At 35.4% G+C, this 17,510-nt stretch overlaps 1 protein-coding gene across 2 annotated transcripts in view; it reads right to left on the bottom strand.

Moving 5' to 3' along the window:
• The window catches only part of ITGB8 (integrin subunit beta 8), a 97,478-nt gene that overhangs the window by 44,384 nt on the left and 35,584 nt on the right, over window positions 1-17,510 (bottom strand). The window contains exons 2-4 of one of the 2 annotated variants that reach the window (XM_027102644.1): window positions 15,160-15,245; window positions 9,054-9,225; window positions 123-369 (exon numbers count right to left, since the gene is read on the bottom strand). In XM_027102644.1, the coding sequence (XP_026958445.1) occupies window positions 123-369; window positions 9,054-9,225; window positions 15,160-15,245 (505 nt within the window). Of the gene's footprint in view, window positions 1-122; window positions 370-9,053; window positions 9,226-15,159; window positions 15,246-17,510 lie in introns of those variants that run through there. The other variant, XM_027102645.1, reaches the window with a different exon arrangement.

The raw sequence follows: 17,510 nt of genomic DNA, 5'->3' as shown, positions 1-17,510 counted from the left end.
TTTATCATTTAATTAAAACAAAAATATAAAATTTAGTAAGTCTTTGATTTAAAAACAAAATGAGGTTTTATAAGATTTTAAATTTGTTTAGCATTAGGAAGTCCACGTCAAATATTAGATACCTGCATTGATTATGAATTCTTTCTGGATGGATACTAATGTATGGTGAAACTGTTTTATCAACGTATGAGCCAAATCCAAGGCGGAAGTCATGGGAGAAAAATGCCATTTTTCTAGATAAATCATTTCCAACTGAATTTAATTTTTCAATATTATTGTGCATTGATGCTGAGACATCAACCAGATAATAAAGATCCACAGGATATTTCTTCAGAGGATGAATTTTCAGCATAAAATTAGCTTCAGCTCCTAGTTCAGAGAAAGACAAACATAGTATAGTATTCATTTTAAACATCTCAGGTTAAGCTATCAAACATCCGGTCACATTTTAGGTATAGAACAATTATCACAAATTTGTGCATAATGAATGAAATTGGGAATATTCCAGAATAATTTCAAGGCAGTTTGGAAACTGTACCATCCCAGACATACCAATGTCTTAGTCTCCAACTTCTACAGTGCATTTCTCGTAATTCTATAGGGCAGATAGAGATAATAACAAATAGACCAGCTCAACATAAATGTAATAGGTAATATATTTATCACCATATGAACCTGTATTTCTAGTGTCTAGTAAAGCATAGGACAAACAGCAAGCAGCATTCTATCATAAGAGAGAGTAGGTGTCTGTGCTTGTTTTCAGGTCGCATTTAGATATGAAGACAGCCAGAAAGGTATTCTAAGAAAATTTACCCCTTATTGGATGCAGGTGTAGATTCATTCTTTTGGGTTAAGGTATATTTACATATGAGATGTGAAAACTCTGGTACTGAGCAGTACATTAAGCTATTCAAAATAATTCCTACCTCATCATGTTACTTGATTAGATTCTCCCCAACAGTTAGTTGTAAGAGGAAATGAGACAGTGGTCTGAAGAATGATATGCAGCATTGCCACATTGAGGACCAAGACAATGTAGGGGACAGCATTTGTCCAATGCATAATGGGTGCATGATAAACATATGTTGAAGAGGGATCACAGGGTCAAAGAAACTGGATGAGTAGAGAGGGTCACCATAAGGAGAATTGTTGGAGCCTCCAAAAAACAACTGTCTTTGCAATACAGTTTTATTTAGTTTTCTGTCCATTATCAAGTCATACAAGGATTTGGTACCCTACAGAGTTAGTACTTCTGTATTTAACTTTTTAAAGTACATGATGAAAAGTTATCAATTTAAATAGAGGAAGTTTGTGAATTTTACTTTTTTAAATAATAAAGCAAATGCTTGTAAGTCATTAATTATTTGCACATGGGGAATATTTTGAGTGTAAAAAATTTTTTAATAAATACAAATTTGTATACATAATTGGTAGCCTGATCTACTTATTAAAGGAATCTTACAATTTATCAAATCATATTTTCAGTCTTAATATGCTTAAAAATAGCAATATTTTAAAACTTACTTCACAAATCAAATGTTATACAGCCAGATTATGGAATGTATTAAAAATAGTAAGGTTTTTTGGTTTGTAATATTAATTATGGGAGAAAGGGGCTATTTACTTATTCCTAATTTGCCTTTAAATGCAGGAAACTTCTTTATTATAACATTCTTGGATTTTCAGCCCAAGAGTTTGGGAGGAGAAATTGGGCTTGCATAGCCCAGCCCAGTCAATTCTTTCACTCCTTTTTTTTAGGAGCTGGGCTGCCTCCGGTGAACATATATTTGGCTCTGCTTTCCAAGTATCTGGTGAAAAATCCTGCCCATGTGGAAGTGTCCTGCAATTTGGGTAGAGAAGTTTAATTCAGAAGAATGATAGAATCTGGTAGATAGGGCTGGATCGATGAGAAATAGAAATGGAGCGTATTGGGGAGTGTGGTTCATGTGGAGGAGCTTGAATTTTAATGTGGGTCAGCATTTAATTTTTAATTTTTTTAAAGTTGTGTAGTTGTTTTTTAACTGTTGACTTGGACATATGGCTGAAGGCATTAGGAGCTGGCCACATGGTATTCTCATCTTGATGGATCATTATAGTTTATGGTGGCTCTGTCTAAAGATGAATGGCTGCCTATTTTTATAGAGTCATCGAAAAATGTACCAGATATTCAGCGTGTTGTGTGAGTTGTTATATTATTGGTTGGTTATCTCAGCCAACAGGCAGAGTCTACATAGCATCAGCAAAAGCACAGGCCTTGGAGGCCTGAGCTATTCAGGGAGCTCCAGTAAAATGCTAGCCACACAGGAGCCTTCAGCACAGGTCAGCTGCTCATAGCCTAGCAAGCGAATCCTAGTCTCACTGACCTCAGCAAAGAAGAGGGCTTTTAGGAAGCCTTGCCAGGCTTTTAGGAAGCCTGGCCAAATGGCCATGGTTAGAGGGTGCAGGCTGCTGTAGCTTTATTTTGATTACATAGATGCTGGCGTTAGCACATGTACCTGGGTCAGTTGAAGACCTCAGCGTGGGCTGACACCTCAGTAAGACAAGTTTTCACTAAAGGAGAAAGGAGAATCTTTCTGTACACAGGCCTTTTACTCATCGCTGGAGAGAATGATAATCGCTACTTTTAAACTGCAAGGCACTTGAGTTTCCTAAAAGGTTCTAGCTTTAAGTAGTAAGCTTAAGGTGGGCAGCCATACATAGGCTGACCCCAAACCCCACTCTGCTTGTTAAGGAGGAAGCTGAAGGGGCCAAGCTTAGATTACCATATTTTGCCCATGAGCCTGAGACACTCCCCACATTATGCTCTCAAGTTGGCTTTGGATTGGATAATTATATATGACGGAGAAACCTTCTCTTGGAAGCAGTAGAAATATCTTTTCATGGGAACATGGATACCATGTCCCTGGATAAAATCTCCATTCAGTTCCTACTGTGGTGCCACCAACACTGGGCTCAAAGGGAAGATGACATTAAAGAGGTTTTGAATATATTGAATGAGAAAGAAACACATCTAAAAATAAGACAATATCTGCGGCCATCACCACTGTGATATAAATTCCAGCAGCAATGTCTTAAATGCTACTCTGAGAGAAGGAGCTATGTGGGGGTGGATTCTTTTAGTGGGTAAGAGCTACTAAGTGCAGTGATCCATATAAAATATTTACCACAGTATTTGGTACACAGTAAATATATAGACATTAGTAATTATTACCATTAGTATTACTAGATTCTAACATTAGATCTGTTCTAATGTTAGAATAGATGATAGATAGAACTGTTCTATCTAACATTAGATAGAACAACATTAGGATAAGAACTGTTTATCTCTGAAGCCTCTGGGTTTGGTACATGCATAGCCACTCATAAATGTTCTTTAAACTATATTGGAAGAATATTTTGATACAGCATTTCAAAAGGCCCATATATATACCACAGTAAGAAGCTAATATTTATAACTTCTTTCCCATAGTTTAGGGAGATCTTAAATAGTTTCTCTCTATAAGAGGAAAAAAGTATCATCTGGCCCCCAAAATATTTATGCCACCACTTACATTATCTCCAGGAAAGCTTCATCCTCATAATTTGAGATTCTAAAGGCTCAAGTCCTATTCCTTTGATTAACTTTAAAGGCAAGAAAAGAGTCTGTGACATAGAATAAGAAAGAGGACTTGGAGGAAAGTTGAGACCTACTTAGAGCTATTGCCAATATTGGTTTGAATAGACCAAAAAAATAAAGTTGTTCGAATGAGTTTTAAATCACTCAAATAATGGCGTGAGCATCTCTGAAGAGCTGGCTACAACAAACATGACTGGATATTAAGAAAAGATAACTAAGAAATATTCTGCATAAGATGAAACTGAAAAACCGTAAGAAAATATGGAGAACTGTAGCAGGAGGAAAGAGCTGCCAATTTCTATTCATTATCCTTGAGCAGGGGAAGGAGAAGGCCCAAGAATTAGACTAGTTTGAAACAACAAGGTACAGACTCCAGCACATTTCTGGATTTCTGTGTGGGATAAAATGGGGGATATGTGCCAGGTGTTGAGGAGGAAAAATGCATGACTCTATAGTTTTAGGTTTTTTGAAAAAAGTTTTGAATTCAAGAAGAATACCTGAAAAATCTTACATTTTAAATTAAGCTACACTAAAGAACTTTTTTTCTTTAAAATATTAAAATGAATCAAGTTTGAAACCTTTTCTTCAATTAGTAAAGTACAAATTATACTCATCCTTGTCACATACATTATATTACTTCTGAAACAGAAATCGAGAATTATCTTCTCTCACCTATCTTCCTAAAGATTTCATTTCATTTCACTGTTCTTAGGGGACATAAACTAGGATTAGTCACCTATTTCTGTTATTATTTTTCCATAAAATTGATAGGTAAAAATTTTAAAAAGTATAGTTTAAGAAGTAAAAAGTAAATATCTTTTTAAAATCTCATTTAAAATATTCAATTATATATATTATATACATGTTTTATATAGCCCTAACATTCCTTTAAAAACTTAGTATATGATATAATGGAAATATTTTTATTTTTAAAAATAAAAACTTTTTAAAATCCTTAATAAATGCTACATTGAAGGTCATGAATTTTTATCAGGTAAGAATAAAGTGGTTATCTATAAATAAATCTAATAAATCAAAATTAATATTAGGGAATAAATGTATTTTACACTTAGGTATTCATTATACCAGACCCTCAACTCTTATATATATATTAGGGTGCAAAGGACTTTACATTGTAAGGAATGAGGTTCCTATATATCTGGAGTTGGTAAAATACAGCTTTATATATTATGCCCCAAAGCTGGCATGTCTTTGATGCCACGATGCACTTTTAGATGAACTTATTAAATCTATTTTAATAATTATTTGCTATATATGCAGATTATAAAAATATAGTTCTGTCATAGCTATGTTGGAAAGATAACATACACGTTAGACGGTTAGTAACTATTTCCACACAGAAATTCATGAGGATTGGGGAATTGACTAAAATCAAACCCTATAATGATTGACATAGACATTAAGCATTTGTGTTTTGATTCTCCTACTCCCATGATCTCATTCATACTACCTTCACTTACTACCTCATGTTGACATCTCCAGCTTCTCTATCTCCAACTCTGTCTCTCCCCAGAACACCTAATGGGTAAGTCACTACCTTAATTCAAGATGTCTGTTTGAACTCAGACTCACCCCCTCCACAAAGAGCAGCCTTCTCCACCTCACCTAGATGCTCGAGCCAGAGCCCAGGTGTTCCCATACTCATCAATCACCAATCCCTGGGGATGAAACCTCCGGATTATCTCTCAAGTCTGGCCATTTTTCTCCTGCCTTGTTACCATTACTGCCATTGCTTATCTACAGCACTGAAATAACTTCCCAACTTTTGAACTGTTAATTTATAGTCTCAGGAGGATTCAGCCACCATTATGTCTACAGAAGAGAACAGACTAAATTCATTTAAGTGTATAAATTTAAAAGTAACATACCAGTATAAAAAAATGCACCTTGTAATTTTCAAATCTCAAGTATTTAAAAAAGAGCAAGACATTTTTTAAGGCTATTAGTCATTTTTTAGAGGTAAATAATATATGATAAGCCTCATCTGTAAGCTGTTGAAAATTAATATTCAGTGAGAAAAATAAGCAAATTTGTATGGAGGGGCAAATCACACACAAAGTGGAGAGATAAAGATAATCAATAAGCTTAAGAAAAATATTCAGGCTTTCTAGTAATAGGAAAAAGACAAAAGAAAACAGCTAATAGACTAGTTACACTTAACAAATTGAAGAGATTAAAAAGAATGAGAATGGGTGAGGTTGACTCTTGAAAGCCTAACTGGACATGAATTTTTCTTGTGAATAATCTGGTAATACACATGACCTAGTAAATCTATTCCTAGGAATGTATCCTAAATAAATATGTTGTTACATATATGGAGAGATAGATAGATATAGATAGATACATGTATAATGAGTATCACTGAAGATTTGTTTAAACAAACTGCATTTAAATTTGATTGGGACTGTCTTACATTTATTGATTCACTTAGATTTTGTTACATTACTAGAATATATTTATAGAAAACTGTTATTTTTATAATATTGTTTCCCTATTCAGGAACATAAAATTCTTCTGCATCTATTCATACTGTCTTTTACGTAGCACAATAGACTCTACATATTTTTTAGAAAGTTTATCACTAGGCAGTTTACATTTTAGGTTGCTGCTTTGAAATGATCCCTTTTTAAGTTATATTTAATACTATATAAGAAATTCATTGATTTTTGAATATTTAAAAAATTTCCTGCCATGGCCTTTTATTTTTAATTTTAATAGTTAGTTTTCGTTGATTTGCCTGGATTTCCAGGTAGAAATATAATGATAATTTTGCTTTATCTTTTCAAAATGTTGATAACACATACTTGGTTTTCTTGTCTGATTGCTTTTATGTAAAACTTTCAGAAGGATTTTAATACATATTAAAAAAGTAGTCTTCAATTTTGGTTTGGGCAGGAATGGATACTAAATTTTTTTTGTATGATTTTTGGCATCTATTGAGATAACAATATATATTTTTCTTCTTTTGGCAAACTAAGATGATAAAAATACATTAATTTTAAGACAATCAACTACCCTAGGTTAGATCTACTTGTATGGTGACATTACTCTTATTATCACATGCAGTTTAATTTGATTTCTTAAAATGTTATTAGGGATTTGATACTAGAGTTATGATAAGCTTGTAAAAATTGAGTAGCTTCTAAGCCTTCTCTAAAACCATGGAAGAGTTTATGTAGCATAGGGATAATGTGTTCCTTAAATGTTTAGGGGAACATGAAATCATTTCTCCCCATGAAATCCTTTAGACCTAATGTTTTTAGGGGGAGTTTCTTTTATAATTTTCTTAGCTTCTTATATCTTTATTAGGTTTCTTAGGGGTTTCCCTCTTCTTGAGTCAATTTTAGTCATGTATATTTTCCTAGAAAATTATCTTTATTATTACGATTTATATATTTTACCACATTTAATGCATTTTACCATTTTTAATATTTTCTTAAAGTTTTTTTTACCCAATATTTGTTTCTCTGGTTATGGTCTGTATAATCAGGTCATTTGCTTTTTGTCCTTTTTTCTTAATTAGCTTTGCCAACAATTTGTCTATTTCATTGGGCTTTACAAATAACCAGATTTTGGATTTATACGTTCGTTTTACTTTATTTCTATTTTGCATTCCATTTTGTTTTTTTTCTTAACTTATGAATTGCTTCCTCTTGTTTTCCTTATGGTTATTTTGTTTTTGTTGTTTCTATACCTTTATCTGGATGCTTCATTCTTCTTTAATAATAAAAGCATTTAAAGTTTTGAATTATCCTGAGAGCAACTTTGAACACATACCATTATGTTATGATGTGTGTTGTTATTATTGTTATTATCAAATAGTCTATGACTAGAGTTTTGATTTATTCTTGGAGATAGAACTTATTTAGGAAAATCTTTTCTTTGTTTCTCTATTATTTAATATTTGTTTATCCTCTTGTATTGATTTTAAATTTTATTGCGAGGTGTTCAGAGATGTTGGCCTATAAAAACAGTTTCACTTTTTGGAGTTAAGTTTTCTTGTATAAAATATAATTAATTTCTAAAAATATTTCATAGCTTTTGAAAACATTATTTTATATATCAAGAATTATGGATTGAATTTTGCCCCCTCCCTGCCCTCCCCCAGCCAAATTTCTATGTTGAAGCCCTAACTCACAATGTGATGGTGTTTGGAGATGGAGCCTTTGGGAGATGACTAGATATAGATGAGGTCCTGAGGGTGGGGTCCTCATGGTGGGTTCAGTGCCCTTATATGTAGACAACAGAGAGCTCCTTTTCTGTCTGTCTGTCATTCTCTCTCCCTCCCCAGAAACCGAATCTGCCAGCACCTTGATCTTAGACTTCCTAGCTCCTAGAACTGTGAGAAAATAAATTTCTGTTGTTTAAGGCACATAGTGTGTGGTATTTTGCTATGGCAGCAATAGAAGGTGGCAAGTGTCATAATCTTACCAACCTAGTTACTTTAATTTTTGTGTATCCCTTTCCAGCTGTCACTCATTTATGTCCATACTGGGCTGTATAATTGTTGGATATAGTGAAGTGCACAGTTTTAATTGGAAGCTGGGAATATGCCTAGGGCCAAGAAAGAAATGGATTTCGTTATTTTGGTAATCCAAGAGTCTGGGAAAAATAGCTCAGCTTTGGAATTGGGAGGTCATATGTTGATAATGGTTATTCAAAAGTTTAATGACAGGACAAGACCACCCAAAATGAAATAATGATGGCTTGAAGGCAATTGCATACCACTTAAAACTAAATGTATCTAGTTGAGTGATGCATATCTTTGTACCTGAACTTATCTTGCCATATGTAGTTAGTTCATTGGGATTCTCTGGCACTGGAGAAAATGAATAATTTCCAGTGGCCTGCTACATGTGCAATACAGTGGTGTGGAAGGACAAGTATAAGAGAAGTATTGGAGGAAAAGCGTATGTTACTCTCAGGGGCCAAATCAGCTCAAGTTAATTATGATAATTATGAATTATAGTTTTCTGTTACAAGCTTATCACACAGGCTCTAAGACTTAGCTTAATTCACATCTCTTACTAATTAATCAACTAACAAATTCAGCAAACACTTATGGAGTGCTTACTACATGCCAGCACTCTGTTAGGCATTGGAGAAACAGAGTGGAATAAAACATGTTCTCTTTCTTCCAGAGCTGGCAGTGGCATAGGAACACAATTACAGTACAATGTGATCAAGTTTGGAAACACATAATTATAATATAGTGTGGTCAGGTTTGCAGAGTGTCCGAGGCCACACAGCTAGCTATAGGCATAAGAAAGACTAGAATTCTGTTTCTTGATTCTGAGCCCACTCTTATTTCTACTGTAGCAATACTGCCTGCCATAAAATGTTAAATATGAGCAAATAAAGCTAGATATAATTTCAAATGAAGAATCATCATTGATTTATTTGAAAATAACCATACCTTGACGTAGCTGAATCAGCACTTCTCCTGGTGTCACCTGGGTATTGATTTCATTTTCACTTGGTGTTACATGCACAGATGGGTATTCTATCAAATCAATTGAGCAGCCTTTGTTTATTAAATTGGAAACAATATCACAACGTTCATTCTTTGATCCACCTGAAATGAAATCCTGTTTAAAAGAAGGAAAATCACTGATGTTTTCAGTGCATATCATCTCAGTTATAACCAAAGAAAACCACATAACAAACACTGCAAAGAAGCCATCTTCCAATATTGTACAAATTATACAACTGTTAAGAATAGCTGCATGTTTCCAATAAGAATACTGGCAAATTTGTCTTAAATAAAGCTTTAATTTCTAAATGTTATTTTGAAAGAAGAAAATGAATATTAAAAAGGAGATTTAAACTAAGTACTTTAAATATTGTTAACTGATCACTTTAAAATTACACCAACTTAATTCCTTCTAAATATTTTACTTTGGAAATACTGCTCCAAAAGAAAATTTAGCCAAAATAGACCATTCAGTGTGGTTCCACATGTAAGCTTCAGTTCTCAAAGAACCCAACTGGTATGTTTACTATATACTATTATGTTTGGAATGTGAGAGCAAGTCCTTAGAAATCACATGCCTAATTAGGTACTGAAAATTCATAAAAGAATGAATTGGAAATCTATATTTCTTAGACTAAAAATTCCCCGACTTCTTATACACGTAACAGCCTGTAATTCAGTAAACCAAGGAAGATGCTCATAATGAGGCTGGGAGATAAAAAAGTGCAGCTCAAATTCTCCTGATTTTGAACAGAATCTTGAACTTTCATTACCATTCAGCACTGGTTAGTTGATGGTAATCCAATAGCCATCCATTAAACTTGGAATTAATGGAGCAAGCTTAAAATATAATTTATCTTGACTGAGAAAGATTTGATATTTTTATTTTTGAATGTAACCATTCAGGTTTTTTCCTAAGAACAGGAAATGTATTGAAAAGTATAGAAATATAGTTTATTATATATAATGTTGGCCTGAATTATTTGGGATATTTGCTTAGTGATCTTCCTGGATGTGGCTATTTTGATCTGGCATTCAGTCATTCCTCATCTAGTTTAACCGATTCAGAGAACTGGGTTTCTGATCAATTACTCATTCAATCGAAGAATGTTGACTGAATACTTACTCAGGGACAGTAGTTTGTTAGGTGCTGAGGATACAGACTGGAACACGACAGATAGAGTCCCTGTTATCAGAGTCAACAGACCATCAGTGAATTCAGCCATTAAGCAAGTAAATGTAATTATCATAGGCATTAAATTTAGGGGAAGCACAGAATGTCATAGGGTTATGGAGAAAAGAGATTATATTCAAGTTTAATATTACTTGACTATGAGATCACTAATTATGAATAAGGAGATCCTTGGCACTGGTGAGGAATTAGATGGGATGGTGGTAGGCAATATAAAAACATTCATACAAAGATTTTAATTTAATTCTTCTCTCAATTTAGAAAAAGGGTTGGAAAACTAGAGACAGTGGGACAAACACAGCTCATGCCTTGTTTTTGTATGGCTTGAGTGCTAAAAAATACTTGTTACATTTTTTAAATGCTGTAAAACAATAAAAACAGAGAAGAAGAATGTACAACAGAGATAGTATGTGGCACAAAAAATTTTACTATGTGACCCTTTACAGTACTGATCCTGAATTAGAGTGTGGTGCACAGTTGTAATATAAATATAATTAAAAGACAAAAGAGAGGGCTTCCCTGGTGGCACGGTGGTTGAGAATCCACCTGCCAATGCAGGGGACACAGGTTCGAGCCCTGGTCGGGGAAGATCCCACATGCTGCGGAGCAACTAAGCCCGTGCCCCACGAATACTGAGCCTGCGCTCTAGATCCCGGGAGCCACAACTACTGAGCCCACGTGCCACAACTACTGAAGTCCGCGTGCCTAGAGCCCGTGCTCCGCAAGAGAAGCCACTGCAGTGAGAAGGCAGCGCACTGCAACGAAGAGTAGCCCCCGCTCGCCACAACTAGAGAAAAGCCCACACACAGCAACAAAGACCCAACACAGCCAAAAATAAATAAATAAATAAATAAATTTGTTTTAAAAAAAGACAAGAGAGAATAGGTTCTTTTCAGTCAAGATCTCCAGGTGTCATTGGTGAATGACTTCATGGGAATAGAAGAATTCGATTTGCCTTGCTATTGACCTTGCTTGCTGAAGTTTAAAATGTTTAAAGCCTTAATTTCTCATTTCCAAGTTTATCCTATCTGTTGTTAAAACTTAGAGGTTCTGAATGTGAGATTTAGTTTTTAAACAACTTGGAGCTCCTCAGAGAAAGGTGGCATGTACTGCTAGATATAAGGGGCTGGATGGGGGATCTCAGCTGTCCCAGAGCCTGGGGAATACTGAGGGCGCATAAGGCTTGGTACATGTATGCTCATTCATGCCTCCCATGAAGGCCACAGACCAAGGGCCACATGCGCTTTAATTTAATTAATTTAAGCAAAAACTGCAAGCCTTCAAATCAGGAAAGGAAATAAAGTACAAATAACTCTGATTTTTCTTTTCAGCTGGAAATTTTGTGATTTGTATATACAGAATGAAAAAGAGGGGAAGGTGGTTAATTCACTGCAACTATACATCAAGCTATGCCATTTGACCTTTAAATGTCAAATCATTTTGCTGAAATAGGCAAAAAAAATCATTTGTTTTGCAGTGTCTGAATCAGCATGGCTGTTTTTACTCTACTGTAAAAACTAAGTTAGAAAAACATTGCCAATTTGACAATTAGGTTTGAAAAGGGAAGAAAAGATCGTGGCATCAAAATAAAGAATGGAATGCTGCCCCTACCCACTGTGGCCTACTTTCCACTCCGTATAAAAGAAAAGAATTTGAAACCACACCCTTTTAACTTTTGGTGTTTTATGTCATTTTAATGTCTTCTAATTCTTATATTTTACTTTTTCTACAAGAAATACTCAAGCAAACTTATACTCCAGCTGTCTAAAACCTATTTGAGAATGAAAAGCCCAGGTTAGAAAGTTACCCTGGTTGGCTTCTCATCAATTGTTACTTTCATCCATTTAATGTAATAGTCTGGAGATATAAATAGGAAAAGGTTTTTCTCCTACTCGTTTCTGAGTCTTTCTAACCTCCAAGCATGGCAATCTGTACAGAAATGAAAGAATTCCTTCATCTTCCTTTTTGACAGTGAATGCCCTTCGTATTGTATTTCGGTTTAATTATGCTCCAAGGCTGCCCTGTAAACTTCTGACTATGTAATCACAACCTGTATCTGACATATCAGGCAGAAGAGGAGGAGAAGTCTTCAAAACTTTCACATACGTTAAGTCATCTTTTTTTTCACATATGTTATGTCCAGTCTTTGACATATGTTAAAATGAATATGAGGCATTGAACTAGGTAATATTGATACAATTTTGTCTATCCTAAATATTTTCCAGTTCCTTTTATGTAGCATGGAGAGAAAGAGAAGTCAAAATATACAGAATGGCAGATTGACATGCCACACAAGAATGCAGACAAATTGATTATACTCTGTGTAAATTTTCTAGTGAACTTTTACTTTTGACCAGCTTTGAGAATTATACAAACCAGGCTTAAGTTGGTCATGTTTATCTTTTCTAATCATGAACAGAGAAAAAAATGCCTCTTTCTTTCTTGTCCCTCTTCTCTTGCTGGCTGAGAAATAAAACCAGCAGTTGCATATGTGACTAAATGGTGGGCAATCTTTCAAAATTAACCATTGCATTTTTCCTTTCAGTGGTGTCAGGTCAGCATGTAGGGAGTGGACAGCTCCTTCTGTTAATGATATGGCCAGTGACTGAGTGCTAACATGGGTTGCTTCCCCTGACGTATTCTTAACACAGGAAATTTTCTTAGTTTCCTAAGTCTGAATGAATTGCTCTAGAGTCTCACCATAGTTCTTATAGTAACTTAAGCAATGCCTGTGTGCTAAATGCCTTCCACATACAGTTTCATTTAAACTTCACAACAGTGTGTCATAGTTACAGTTATTATTTCCATTTTAGAGATAGGGAAAACTGAGGCTCAGAGTGGGTAGGTTAACATGGCCAAGTTTACATAGTTGGAAATGGATGGCACTGGGATTTGAATCCAAGTTGATCGCATTTCAGAGCCTGCTTTGTCAACACATAAATTAGACTACCCTGCACCACATAGAAGAATATTTCAGGATATGAACAGCCAAGTCATTTCTGGATGTTTTCTGAGATCCCCTTCTGAGGATTGGACCAACAGCAGACACCTCTGGAAGCCACCCTACATTTCCTCCTTGGCTTACCTCCTTCCATTTGACCACCCATTCCTCTGAATACACAAAATCCCTCCTCCGTGGCAGGACTGACATTGCTCCTCCCATAACTGTGACTCTCCAGACTTTTCATGCCAGTAGAGGTGTGAGATGGAGAAGGGTGCTCTCTGGAAACTGACATTCTATATGGCTGGCATGTTGCATTTAGCTGGTAACTGGGTTTCTGAACCATCTCTTGAAAATCCCTCTAAACTATAGTCACTAAAGTTCTCAGGAGCTGAAGTTAAGTTGGCATAGTCTTCACAACTCTAATGATCTTCCTTGATCATGCAGTAGAGGTCTAAAACGGAGTGTTGGGTGAGGGTCATGAAATATCAACATATCAACAAATGTAAAACATACCTGACAAGGAAAAACTGGAAGTAAACTTCAAACTCAAGGTCATAGAGATGCGGAAAGGGAGGCTCAGAGAAAAGAGTGAATTCTGTCTGGTCATTTGGATCATAGGAGGGAATGAGATTGGTCCTGGAAACTGTGGAATTGTCCTCTCTATGACATTGCCTGGCTCCATGGGTTCTGGCAAAGCACTGCCTAGTTTTGAGTGACATCTGATTTTCTGACTGATAAAGCCCAGAGTACGTCCAGGAAGCCTTTGGGCTGTCAGTAGGAGGGCTGCTTACTTCCGGAAGACATGGCTACTGTTTCATGATCCCCTCCCCTGCCTTTTTCCTGACTTGTTGCATAGAAGAAAGTAATGTCCATCATCCTTTGCTACTTTTCATATTTCTGTTTCCTCTTGGGGGATGTATAAAAGGACAAGTAATAACAGGAGAGATTGGAAAGCTAATGGTAGATACAGTTTTTTCATCTAAATCAGAGGCTGCAAAAGCTAGAGATTTCTCTTCATGTCAAGCAAAAGGCCATTAAAGGTCTGTTTGTTTCAGTTCTCAGGAACTACATAAATAATTGTAAAGTTACCTAGGTAACCTCATAAAAAAAACCCCAAATTAGCAGTTGGCTTCCTCATTGAAACTTATTATATAAGGTAGTTTTGATTGAAGATTACCAACAAAAGAAAAAACTCAATACAAGTTTAGAGCCAAGAAGGAAGGAACACATTATAATCGTTTTACTATAAAGTTTGTTATTAGGACATGTTTCTCTTTATTTGACTATAAAAACACAAATTTTGAAGAATAAACATTTTCTGGTTATTCTCCATGTAACAGAATTTAATGTACACAATATTGCATGAATAGGGTCGCATGTCAAAGAAAAGCATCCCATTTTGCATAAGTAGCCAGTGAACTGATGTACAGTGTTATGAAATGGAGCAAATCACTTATCTCCAAGTATTTCAAATAAAAACAAATGAGATGGAACAATAAATTAGCTTGCTTTTCTTTAATAAGCAAGCACAAGACAACGATCCAACTTGGATATATAACCTAATGCCCCAAGCTGCAGCAAGAATTTTGCACAAAGCCTACTGACCTATCAAAAGTTACTATCCGTGTTTGCCAATTCTCTCTATAGAACAGATGGAAAACATAAAATGGTTTGCACTTCATTTCAAAATTACCATAATTTTCCTAATAAAAAGGTTATACTTATATTCAGCCAGATATGCTGTTTCCAAGCATGAAACCAAAGAAAATTTTCCTGATGCTCAGCAGTATCTTTCTTTTTCCTGATGCATCTTCAAGGCACAGAATATTAGGTCAGTGAAATCATGCTAGAAAGAAGGTCAACTTTAAGGAGAAGAGAAAAGAGCAAAAAAGGAAAGAAAGAAAAAGGCACACCTCTTGAGCACACCATCCACATTCCGGACCCAGCGCAAGGCACTTGGTGCAGGACACTGCATTCGAAGATGCACATCTATTGTCTTCTGTAATGGAGGATAAAATGAGGCATTACGGTTTACTCTGATATTGGGAAGTATGTGCAATTCTAGACCAAAATGTATTTTGAAAACTGACATAAGCTGACCCATAGATTTAAGTATATGACATCAAAAATATATAATTTCTTTGGGAATTGTTAACCTGATCACTGCAATTAATATGTACCGTATTTTCTGGATAGCTATCATCTGGTTTTATAAAATTAGGGAAAAGAAGGTGATAAAAATATGACTTTAGGTTTTGGGGTTTCGTTTGAAACTCTGTTGCAATGGCAGAGGATCCTCCAAATATTTTAGTGTGCTAAAGTTTCACTGTAGTTCATATTATCTGAACCAATGAGGTGTTTTTGGATCTAGAATTTTTCTGTAAAAATAATCATATACAGACCTCAATTTCAACATGTAAATCCATATTGAGTCACAGTGAATGAAGTTTCTGAGAAACATTCTTGATGGACATACACAGTAGTTCGCTTGGTAATTCTGACTATTAATATTGATTATTTTGGCATGAAGGATATCAGAACCAGACAAAGTGGCAATGATTCAGTATTTTAGAAGTAAAGTGGTTAAAATGAATGGGTTGTTTTAGTTAACCTAATTTAGTTTCTCTGACTGGACCACTTTAAGATTATGACCAATTCACTTTTCCATAGCTACCCACACTTGTCTGTTATGTGTTAATAACATAGTTGTGCCTGGATACTATTTACCTTTATCCTTCTAGCCACTACTTAGATCATTAAAAAGAGGCTCATATTACAGACTTAAACATATAAAATATAATAAAGAGAGAGTCATAAATTATTTTATCATGAGGTTTTAGTGGAACAATCACATGCTTCCCATACTCCATCCTTTACAATGAAATGTCCCAAGGACATGGGAAATCACAGCATTCTACCCATCTCACATGCACACAGTAAATAACATAGACATCCTGGCTTTAAGTAGTTCACAGTCCAGGTGAGGTGAAAACTGTATAAGAAAACAATAAAATACAGGGTGATAAGCATAACAAAATATCACCAATGCACTATGGGAATATGGTGAGGATCTTCTCACTCTACTTAGAGGGAAGGGCAGGGGTCAGAGAAGAGGGCATGTTTACAGATGGCTCCCCAGAGGCAGTGATACCTAGTATGTCTCTTTGCCCTCTCATTTTGTTTCTTCTCATTTGTGTTCATCTCTTTTTAAAAAATGTAATAGGCATGAAAGAAGACTGTGTGTGTGCCCAATCACACATGTACATTGGAGTTTGAAAGGGGATAGAGTCTACAAAATCTCTAGCTATCCCCATCTAATTGGTTTCTCTTTTCCTTCTCTCTCAACTTGCCCCAACATTCTTGAAGACAGGCTTAAAACGGTTCTGACCTGGAGGTGGCATGGGATGGGTGTTGGCAGTGAAGAGAGAGAGAGGAATACAGAGAAGTAAACATAGCAGAGAGGTGCATTGGAATATTGGGAAGTATGTGCAATTCTAGACCAAAATGTATTTTGAAAACTGAAATAACTGGGGTGGTAGTGAGCACTCTTCCCTGTATTTCCCCAGACACCAATGAGTTAAGCTAAAAGCATTCTTCCTTAACATCTCATTGTTCTATTATCCATCTCTTCTGTCCCCTTCATCCTTTGTCCTTGGCTTTACATCAGCTTTTAAAATACACCATCCAAAACATCTTCCCTGATCTAGATGCACTGCACTGGGCTAGAATTTTCTTCACTGGCCTAGAATTCCAAGGACTAAAAAAACTAATGTTTGGGCTCTCTTTACTACAGTGTGGTCACCAACTATGAAGACTCCATAACCTAAAAATCTTCCATCTGGCTTATCCTCCAAAACTTTAAAACCTGCTTATTCCTAAAGTATTCAGAAGAGGAGTGACCTTTTTAGTTTCGTTCTCAGAAAGCAAATCAGTTTAGGTCTAGAAGTCAAGCACATTTGCAGACCTAACTTGACCTTTACCAACTCTTAAGCTTGACCCAGCTGGAAAATGGAATTAAGTCTATTTCAGATCAGAGTTGAGCAAGCCTTTCACTGAATAGGTAGGACTTTTGCTGTGGCAGTTAAGACTGCAGTCTCCTAGAAGGGAAGCTGCAGATTCTATGACTTTGGTCTTTGTTTCAAATGGTTGTCTGACTCTGTCTTAAGTTAACCTGGTTCAAGTTCAAGTCAGGCTCCTACGTCTATAGCATATGTAGTAAATAATCAATTTATAAGCAAACATCTGTTCTCTCTGAATCTTTTTT

This window comes from Aethalodelphis obliquidens, unplaced genomic scaffold, assembly GCF_003676395.1.
Source record: "Aethalodelphis obliquidens isolate GAN/ISIS:26980383/991018 unplaced genomic scaffold, ASM367639v1 scaffold5, whole genome shotgun sequence".
Taxonomy (NCBI): Eukaryota; Metazoa; Chordata; class Mammalia; order Artiodactyla; family Delphinidae; genus Aethalodelphis; species Aethalodelphis obliquidens.
Note: the sequence above shows the minus strand (reverse complement) of the source record. Positions and strands in the feature narration are given on the sequence as shown.